We start from the raw sequence: 11018 nt of genomic DNA, 5'->3' as shown, positions 1-11018 counted from the left end.
GAGCTTTTCAAAATATAATTTAAAACTATTTTGTACCAGTACAATATATTAATTTTACAAATGTAAAGTTTTTGTCGGCCGTTAAAGCATTTGCAAAAACCACATTCTACTTCTGCTTTATTGCACAATATCTATAAGAAAATATTAATTTTAAATTAGAAAACATAAAAATGCTTTCAATATAGAAGAGACCATCTGATTTTAAAGACAATACTCTTTAAGAATGTCTACCCAGGAAATAACAAACTTTCACAGGATACCAAACTGGACAGACGCTTCAGCAAAATCAGTACAAAGCTGTTTTTAAACCAGTCTGAAATACTTAATGCAACCTGGATTATCATTCTTCATTAGAACTCTAGCCACCACTCAAAGTGTTCCTTACATTTCCAAGTGTTGAGGCATCTTCAGTGTGATCTTCAGTGAATGCTATGAACATATAGCATGCCTTCCATGTCAGAAGCAGTACTCAGTAGCAATGCCAGGATATCTTCCTTCAAGCACACTACCTCCGCACACTATTTTTAATGACCATTAGTGACCCAATATAATTTATGCTGATAGAAAACATACATTAAATACATTTTTTAAACCTCAGCCTTTACAAAAAAAATCAGTTTATAAATTTGCATCATAAAAATTAGTGTCGAGGCCGTTAAGGTGGCCTTCACTGAATACGGTTGTATCTTAGTTGGTTTTTCCCAGAGTTGGGCTGGCAAGTGTCCCACTTTTCTGTGTAGTGTAATTAAGAAACCAATCCAAGCACTAAGCTGGAGTCCCAAGACAAAATGGTTAATAAAACTGTATGGCGAATGTTAGTGGGATATAGCCCTGGACCAATAAAACAATGCAGGTATTAAAATACTGGCCTAAACTTTGGTGAGAATTCAGTTCACCTCAGACAAACAAAAATCTGGAAGTGCAAATGGGAAATGTTCACATAGACACTGCTGGTGGGGTTAAATGTACCAGAAACTATAAAGAATCCTTACAGATTGAAGTAAGGCTCCCCTGGGTTCGTGTTTAGGCCACATGTCTTAACATTGACTCAACCTCAAATGTTTTCAAGTTGACACCTTTGTGGCCTAGGAACGGATCTTTTAGAACTTGGGCAAAGTCAAATATGAGATGGACACATATCTGCCAAATTATTAAATAGTGGTTGTGCACTCTCAAGTCTGTAATAGGTAGACAGAGTGATCAAAGCCCCGGGAGCTTATAAAAAGTCCCTCCCTCCCTTAGGAGTCAAAGCAGCTGCTATTGTGCAAGCTGCATTTTTTCAGAACTGCTCAAAGCACCTCATCTAGATGAGTGTTTTAAAAATAGATACTTACAAAAGGTCTACAATGAGACTTCAAACATCACACAGTTCATTCACAGCACAGGTGTATCATGGACCCTTAAAGTCCTTCAGAATAAAATAAACTCTCATGTTCCATTAGAAAAAAATGGAGACATTCATGGTCAAAATTTTCTCTAGATTCCTCCAAATCTTGGTACTGTGTGCAATTTCCTCACATCCAGGTTTTGAGGAAGCCCCTGATCATCTACCATGCAATAGTCAGCCACTGGACATGCCAGAGAAAAATTACATGATAGTAGCAAATAGATTAAAATCTATTCCACAAAATAAAAAAAAAAATCTATGATTTCCATTTAAATATGTCTCTGAAAAGCTAAAAGGAGGTTTTGTTTGTTTTTCGAAAGTGCTAATTATTACAAGTCTCTTCAACACATGATGTACAATTAAAAAACAAAAGCAACCAAAAACCTAAATGACCTACTTTAGGCACACTGCTGATGTGTGTCTAAGGGAAAGAAATCACTTGTCAATCAACCCTGCTTCCTTAATTTTACTGAAGAAGAACTTTTCCAGGATGCTGGCACATTTGTAGTACTCGCTCTCGGGAGGGTTGTACTCCTTGCAGTTGGTGAACACTCGTTGCAAGTCTGCCATAAATAACTTCTTAGACACATAGTACCTGTTTCTGAGGCGTTCACTCATGGTTTTCAGATCTGCACAGGAAACAACAACATTAGCAACTGTTGACTCCTCCCTCTCAGCAACTGACAAAGGGGATTTGGGAAGGAATCTACACTCTTGATTTGCTTACATTTTTATCACTCTGATGCCATATTAAAGAGAAATTCTTTGGAATAAGCAAAAACAATTTGTAAGTACTGAGAAGGATTTCTTATATAACACTGCACAGACACTGCCATTAACAGGAGCATCAGTAGTCATCTGCACCCATCTCTTATTGTGCACCAGGAGGCTAAGAGACAGTGGAGGACTCATGGATGCTGAGTGGGGCATACAGAACACTGGCACAGAATCTTTGACCACTAAAAATTATCAGGCTGAGCTCAGATTACTAAATTTACAGTTGTTCTTGTGGGATACAAAGAGAAATTAATATATTTGCAAATACAGTGACTAGCACATATAATACTAAAAGTAAAACAACTAATTTTTGGTTGAGGGTCCATCAGTGAAGTCAAAATGGCCAACTTTACCAAATAATCTACTTATTTATTGTTATTTCAATTGTATAGATATTTTGTGTCTGTGTATGTCTGTGTGCCACATACATGCCTAGCGATCTCTGAGGTCAGAAGAGGACATAGAATCCACTAGAACTAGAATTAAAAAGGGTTGTAAGTGACTACATGGATGCTGAGAATCAAACCCAGATCCTCTGGAAGAGCAGCCAGTGCTCTTAAGTGCTGAACCATTGTTCTAGCCAAAAATAATCTATTTCCCCTCATTAAAATTGATAGTGCATATTGTTCCTGCAGGGGACCTGAGTTCGATTCCCAATACCTCTGTGGGACAGTTCTCATTAAGGAAAGAAGATGAAGGAAGCTGAGTCTCTGGGTGAAGTGGCTGAACAGAAAACTAAACCGACAGGAAATAATCAACAGTAAAGTGCAAAAAGAATGAGTCATGAGGTAAGCCAGCATCCAGGAAGCTGAAGCAAAAGGAGTGAGTGTGAGGCCTACTTAGTGATATTATGCCTCAAAATAACAAGTGAAAACAGGATGAAACCTGTGCAGAGATGGTCTGATACAAGGTTGGGAGGTAGAGAGGTGGCTAGGCAATAAGAGCACTAGCTTGCTGAGGACACAGGCAAAAGCGGCTCACAACCATAACCCACATGTCTAAGTCCAGGTCCAGGAGAGTCAATGACCCTTCCCAGCATCCACAAGTGGCTCACAACCATAACCCACATGTCTAAGTCCAGGTCCAGGAGATCCAGTGACCCTTCTATAACCTCTGCAGGCACTGCTCATGCATGGTGTACATACATACATGCTGGCAAACACTTTTACACACAAAATTTTAAGAAGAAAATTAGAACTGGGTGTGGTGGCAGACTCTTAATCCCAGGATTCAGGAGGCAGAGGCAGATAGATCTCTGAGTTCAAGGCAAGCTTGATCCACAAAGTGAATTCTAGGACCACCAGGTCTACACAGAGAAACCCTATCTTGAAAAATAAATACATATATAAATACATACATACATACATACAAATAAACAAAACATTTTTTAAAAAAAATGAAAAGTCCAGAAGTTGGTTCAAAGCTTTTCAAACTCTTTCTTAGAATGGGACTGGTTAAAAATCAAAGAGTTGCTAGCAAGAACAAATGTAGACTCCCAGAAGCTTCAGCCTTCCCAAAGAAGTACAACTGGTTCATCCCTTCTTCCACACTTGCTGTTTTAAAAGGATAATATCTTTCTTCTTCCAGATATCTTAGATTCTATGAACTGACCAAAAAGGGGAGGGAGCATATAAAATAAATATGGATGGCTAATGAGATGGGTGCCAGTCCTGATGGATACCACACAGCAAATTACCAACTCCTGCAAGTTGTCCTCTCTCCTCCACATATGTGCCATAGTACTCATATACATATACAAGCATGTGTCCACACACGCGCACGCGCGCGCGCACACACACACACACAATGTTAAACACAAAGAAACATGGAGCCATATTAAATTATTCTATGTTCCTTCCCTCTGTGTCCCAACCTGGGAACTCTATGTAAGTAGAGAAACATGCTAAGAAAAGTTATACATGGTAAAGAGTACTCAGCCAAGGCCCCCTGTATGTATCCCTGAGACAAGTTAGACTCCATCCATATGGGAGAAGAAGTTTTAGAATATGATGGAAAGAGAAGGGGTGCTTTCAAAAAAATTCAAAGGCAACAGGAACAGAGTAAGTGTTGCAGTGACCTAACAGTCCTGTCTCATCCCAGGAAAGGGTTAGACATTTCACATCCCAAGGAGATAATAATTACTCACTCTTACAGAGCGTAGCTGGATGTTTTAGTTAACTTTGTCTAGGCACATTTCCCAGGCATCATCAGTCTTAAGCAGTGGAGTCAGTGTTCTCCTCAGCTGTGCACACAAGTAGTACCTGACTGGAGAAGCTCATAGCCCTCTCAGGTGGAAACAAGCAAGACCTGTTCTTGTGCAGGCAATGATTACATTTTGACTGAGGAGACTGATAGCTCTGCTAGTGCAATGGGGAATGGGTGCTGAGAAAGGAATTAATTACTCTCCCTAAGCTCAACAGGGCTCAGTGAGGACAAAAAGGAGGTTGAGAGGCTCTGAAGAGATGGCTCAGAAGAGCTCTAATTGTTCTTGCATGCCAACCATAGTTCAAATCCAACACCTACAGCAAGAGGTTCAAAACTGTCAAAACGTAGTCTCCAAGGGGATCTGGTGTCCTCTTCTGGCCTGGGTACCAACATGTGCACACACACACACACATGCACACACACGCGCGCACACACACACACACACACACACACACACACACACCGTGATAACAGGTTTGAAGCAGAACATAACTACTTCCCAGATGATGTTTCCAATCAGAATTGTACACTAGGTCACATCTCTCCTTGGTTTTCTTACAATATATTGGAGCAGGAGGGGGGAATGATATAGAGTTTTCACGCTCCATTGAAATTCTCCAATAACCACATATAACATCTATATGGAAATGAATGTCATGAAGAGACATGTAAGAAACTCATCACCCAGGAGGCAGTGAGTCCCTGATTCTCCCTCTCCAACTCTGATACTGGGAACAGGAAAGAGGACAGACACATCCTCTGGCTTTTGCTTCAGCTACTTGTCACTGCACCCTGACAAGCTGATTTAATTTGAGGATTCTGAATTGATTGTTCCTGTTACCCCAACATAGGTAAAGCCCAAGTTCTATAATTCCACATTCCAGAAGCATATTGTGTAGTTTTTGGATTTGGAAAATGGTTAAATTAGAACTATACAGAAGCTGGTAAAATAGTTCAACAGGTAGAGGTAATTATGGCATACCACAAAGCTGTCATCTCTCCTTTGCTTATGTGCTATGACACTTGACTTCACATGTACACACCATACACACACACAACAATATAGTTTTATAAAAAAATTATAGGAAATACACATATGGCATCTATAGTCTGGGAAAAATCATTTACTAGAGTCTTTCCCTCTGAAAGTCTAGCCATAAGAAAGCTTAATCTACCCTCATTCTGTTAACTTCAAAACTTCTTTAAAAAAAAAAAAAGATTTATGTGGCCAAGCATATTGACACACACCCATAATTCCAACATTTGAAAGTTGAGATAGGTGGACTGCTGTAAGTTTGAGGCCAGCCTAGCATACGTAGTGATCTCCAGGTCAGCTAGGGCTAATAAAGAGGTCCTGACTTTGGGGACAGGGGTAGAGGGAGGGAGGAAAGACAAAAACCCTTTATGTGTATGGTGTGGTAGTTTGACAAAGAATGGCTTTCACAGGCTCATATATTTGAATGCTTAGTCACTTGGAATGGTGCTATTTGAAAGGATTAGAAGGATTAGGAGGGATGGACTTGTTGGAAGAAGTGTGTCACTAGGCATGGACTTTGGGGGTCAAAAAATTCATATCAGGCCCAGTCTCTCCCTCTGCTTATGAACCAAGATATAGCTCTCAGCTACTGTTCTAATGCATACCTGCTTCTCACCATACTTCAACATTATGATAATGGACTAAACCTCTGAAACTGTAAACAAGCCCTTAAATGTTTCCTTTCATAAGAATTTCTTTGATCATGGTATCTTTTTCCAGAAATAGAATAGTGACTACATGCAGACAATGCTTAAGGAAGTCAAATCCCCTGGGATTTGAGTTACAAACAGTTGTGAGACACCATGTGGGGGCCGGGAATTAACCCAATCCTCTGTGAGAGCAGCCAGTGCTCTTAACTACTGAGCCACCTCTCTACCCTCTATCTCAAACAATCCTTAAAAACAAGAATGACTAAATTAAAAAAAAAAAAAAAAGACAGGCAGTGGTGGCGCACACCTTTAATCCCAGCACTTGGGAGGCAGAGGCAGGTAGATTTCTGAGTTTGAGGCCAGCCTGGTCTACAAAGTGAGTTCCAGGACAACCAGGGCTACACAGAGAAACCCTGTCTCGAAAAATAACAAAAACAAAAACAAAACAAACAAAAAGAAAAGAATGACTTTTGGCAGACTCAAACCATATAAAAAAGATAAAAGCCTGCTTTCTTTTCATCAGTAACACAGTAGGCAGCTACATCCAAATAGTTTGTAATCCAGAACTGCCTACAGTAAGATCCCTACTTATACTCCACAACTAGTATACTGAAAATGCACAGAATGTTCCTGAATGACACCCACTTCCTTCTCAATACACACTCATTGTCACAGAGGACAAGTCCACATTAGTTGACATCGGTCTCCCACACCACCATCCAGTTCTCTATCTATACTGAGAAAATTGCAATAGCATTACCCATGGGGAACCTTATAACTTCATAATATCCTGGAGCTTCTGTTCTCTTCACTGGTTCCATGAAAGGCCAAGCACTTTGATGGCTCTTGAGTAAAAGAAGATAATAATAATAATAAGGCATCTCAGACGGAAATGTCAAGTGGGAAATCACTTCAATATAAGAGCATTGAGATAGAAGACAAGCACACCCACCTTCACCTGCTGCAGGATGTTCTTGAGGGTGCTGTAAAGCTGCTCAGGGTCTTTGGGCTCTTTACTTGAAAGAATAGAGAGCAGAGGAAAAAGGATTAGTGTTCTTGCTCCCAGCCTCTTCACCACTCAGCTCAGCCTCACAGGTCCCAGCCTAGGAACTGAAGCCCACCAACTGCTGTGCACCAATTAACATCACTTGGCCCTTTTCCTCTAACGCGCTGGAAGGGGGAAGAGCACTTCCATTAATATCCTCCAGCCCAGCTTGCTTACCTTTTCTCTTTTCCACTTGGTTTCCAGCCTGTCTCTCCTATATGTCAACAAAATTAAACACTAAATGAGAACTGCTTTGGGTCAAGAGAATAACATACTTACTACTCATCAAAAGCATCATACAAGACAGCCACATCTCAATAAATGTCTATTAGGGGAGACACACTGCAATTAGTGGCATAGATTTTCTTTCTCACACAGCTTACAACATAAAAGGTTTTCACAGACTGGCAGCTATATTAACATCTTTTGTTCTCTTGATTCATTCATTGTTCACTTGGTTCTGGAGTGCTGAGTACTGAAGCTAATACCACACACCACCACTGAGGCAAGTGCTGTATCCCTGAGCCTCTGTCTCAGCTAGTGTCTACTAAGACAAGTATCCCAACTCTTCAAAAGAAAGAAGAAAGGGAGAGAAGAAAACAGTACTACCCTTTTAAACTGCAAGTTTAATGTCTTCAACTACCCTGCACCAAAGTGCTGCTATTACTTTAGCTCAGGACAATATTCTGCTCCCTGTTTTGTTTGCCCAAGCCCCTGCTCGCAATGCAAATCTGGTTTATGGAGACTTGGTGTCTAAGGGATCTGGACTTGACTTCTTCCCTTATCCTTAAAAGGTCGCTTTACCTCTTCCTGGTTTACCTACTTACAAAGCAGAACTACAGAAACTAGGTGTGCTTAGCCCTTGGGACTTAGTTGATACTAATAATGATGTTTTTTAAAAAAAGAAGTCCAAATAGCTAAACATTTGACCAAAGGGAAAAATAATAAATCATGAACAAATAAAATAAACACAGAAAAATTACCTGGCACCACTAGGCATTCAACAATGTGGCAATTACTCAGTCATTAACAGTGACTACACAGGGACAAGAGACCTGGGGCTCAGCAAAGAGAGTTCTGAGGCAGGGCAGATGCAATGAAACAGGCAGCCTGTCTCTTTCTGGGAAAAGTTTAGTTTTGTGTCTGTCTGCTGGAGGCAGGGAAGTATTGAGTCATTATAAGAACTTAGGTTCAAATCAAGTAAGATTGCCAAATGTAATTGCTAGCTTCTAATCTACAAACCCCAGTCATTTTGTATGGTTCAACCCAATACAGTTCACTTTTAGAGAATAAAAAAGAATTCTTAAGAAAGCTACTGTAAAATAAAAACTTGAAACAGCTGATGTAACCTCCATCACTTGGAGAGGGAGGCAATGGGTTCATCACGGGGGCACAGGGTGGCTTGTGCACAGAGGTGATTTGGAGAGCAGAGTGGCTCGCTTCTTCTTCTGACCTTCTGTGTGATAATTTACACAACCATTTGAAGACCAGTTCCTCCATTTGATAATATAAAAGTCCAGAGTTTCCATGCTACTTAGTACACATTCCTGTCGCCAAGCATTGTGTGCAGGTGCCAGACTGAATAAATTATGGATATTAATAACTCTTTTTTTTAAAAGGTACACTGTCTAGGTTGAGTTAGGAAGAAAAAACAGAAACTCTTTATTATTGCCCTCCTCGGCCCCAGATAATGTCTCACTCTTGTCTCGGTTAGCCCCAAACACTACCTCCTCCTGCCTTAGCCTCCCAATGCTGGGGTTACAGGGGAGCTCCTCCACGACCAGCTTGCTGCCCACTTTGAGGACCAGAAACATCACACATGGAAAAGGAGACAGGTGAGAACTTCTCAAATGACTGCACTCTGGAAATCATCTCAGACACATCTCACAGGAGCAACAGACACGCCTGCTTTTTAAAAAAGTCTCGTATACATACTGATTCCAGGAATGCTTTCTATAGGAATCTGCCGAACTCCGTCTTTGAAACATGAAAGTCCAGGGTAGACTTTTCGAATCTGAGCTTGTTTTCTTTCTATCAGCTTTTTAATGATCTGAAAAGTACAGGAAAATATGTGGTTAGTTAAAGAAGCCACACCACAGACAAGGACAAGTCAGATAAACCAAACAGATGATGCTCCTGGGACTATACAAGTTTATATAAGACAAAAAGGGAGGGAAGGCTGAATATATATTAGGAGGTAAGAGGCAGAAGAATTCTGGGGCCACTAACATGGCAAAAGGGGTAAAGAGGCCTACCACCAAGCCCAAAGACCTGAGTTCAATCCCTGCAATTCCACATAGAGAAAGGAGACCATCATCCCCAGCAAGTTGTTATCTGGCTTTCACACATGTCATGGAGTGTGTGTGTGTGTGTGTGTGTGTGTGTGTGTGTGTGTGTGTCCATACATAAATACAAAAAGTTTAAATATGTCTTTTAAAAGAAGTATTCTTTTATACCATACCCATCTAGTAACATTCACCCAACTCTTTGCCACTAGGGAACTGACCATCACAGAGAAGGAAGGAAGGGGGCTGGCTGGAGGTTGGCTGGGGCCCCTCTAGGTGCAGCCTCTTGTAGTTTCACATATGGGCTAAGATGTAAGAATCACAGTCCACAGCAACCTCCTCATAGGCATGCACATAAGCAGCCACACACCTCCCTGCCTGTCACCTTTCTCCCGTTCTTTCTACATGGTCCTATCTATTCTGTGTCCGTTACCTTCTGTGCTGGTCACTGACCTGATCTTTGTTCATTACCACCCCAGTACACACAGGTATTCTATGAAGCTATCTCACCTGTAGACATGCCTCTCTCCACCTTCAGCTGATTCTAATCATTCCTGGACTAGAAACGTTCTCAGTATACATAGCTTATTCCCTGCTGTTATTCCTCAAGGGGCTTTCCACAAGTGGAGTCCGACATTTTAGAGTATTTTGGATTTTGGAGTTCCTCATTAAAGATGCTCAATCAGTAAGTCAATGGAAATAATGGAGAAGAAAAGAACAGACTCTAAAATACTTGGGTCAGGAGCATTTGGATAAGAGATTCTTAGCCTGTCTCTAGAAAATAATTATTTTATTATGGTATGGTTGCAGCTCTCTTTTAAAAATCTAGTTCAAAACAGTGAAAATAAAGGTATGCGGGTGCAACCCCAAAGGCTCAGAGAACATCATGGAAGAGAGGGCAGAAAGAATGCAAGAGCCAGCAGACCAGGAGGAATGTTGTAAAAGGAAGGTCTCAGGATACACACTGGTATGCATACACACATGAACTCACAGAAGTTGTATTTACCTGCACGAGAGTTAAAAACTACATCATGAGGGCTGGTGAGATGACTCAGTGGGTAAGAGCACTGACTGCTCTTCTGAAGGTCCTGAGTTCAGATCCCAGAAACCACACGGTGGCTCACAACCACCCGTAATGAGATCTGATGCCCTCTTCTGGCACATCTGAAAATAGCTACAGTGTACTTATATATAATAATAAATAAAATTTGGGGCCAGAGCCAGCACGGCTGAACAAGCAGAGGTCCTAATTCCCAAGAACCACATGAAGTCACACAATCATCTGTACAGCTACAGTGTACTCATATACATTTAATGAATTAATTAATCTTTAAAAAATAAAATAAAAATTACATCATGAACAGAGTAAAAATTCCAGATGTCATGCCCTTAGATGAAAAGCCAATAGAACTGATAGCTTTGGAGGGAGAGTCACTTTCCTTTGCAAGTGTGGCCATTGATAGGTTGTCAGTGCCTCAGTGGATGACCCCATGTATGTGAATGCATGGGCAGCAGTAACTAGAATTAGTGATTTAGGTGTTATTCTTTAAGGTATGAAGTTGTGATGCTGGAGGGAGGAGTAGAGAGTGGATATGAGCAAGATACATTGTATATGTGTGTGGGGGGGGGGGGG

The 11018-nt window shown here is 40.8% G+C and overlaps 1 protein-coding gene across 3 annotated transcripts in view; it reads right to left on the bottom strand.

The window, feature by feature from the left end:
- Positions 1-11018, bottom strand: part of Kat2b (lysine acetyltransferase 2B) — a 106718-nt gene continuing 95700 nt past the window's right edge. Inside the window, exons 14-18 of one of the 3 annotated variants that reach the window (XM_031348556.1) lie at positions 9036-9150; positions 7278-7314; positions 7008-7071; positions 6816-6900; positions 1-2016 (exon numbers count right to left, since the gene is read on the bottom strand). In XM_031348556.1, the coding sequence (XP_031204416.1) occupies positions 1823-2016; positions 6816-6900; positions 7008-7071; positions 7278-7314; positions 9036-9150 (495 nt within the window). In that variant the 3' untranslated portion in view covers positions 1-1822. Of the gene's footprint in view, positions 2017-6815; positions 6901-7007; positions 7072-7277; positions 7315-9035; positions 9151-11018 lie in introns of those variants that run through there. The other 2 variants (XM_031348557.1, XM_031348558.1) reach the window with 2 other exon arrangements.

The sequence above is a fragment of the Mastomys coucha genome, unplaced genomic scaffold (assembly GCF_008632895.1).
Source record: "Mastomys coucha isolate ucsf_1 unplaced genomic scaffold, UCSF_Mcou_1 pScaffold3, whole genome shotgun sequence".
NCBI lineage: Eukaryota > Metazoa > Chordata > Mammalia > Rodentia > Muridae > Mastomys > Mastomys coucha.
Note: the sequence above shows the minus strand (reverse complement) of the source record. Positions and strands in the feature narration are given on the sequence as shown.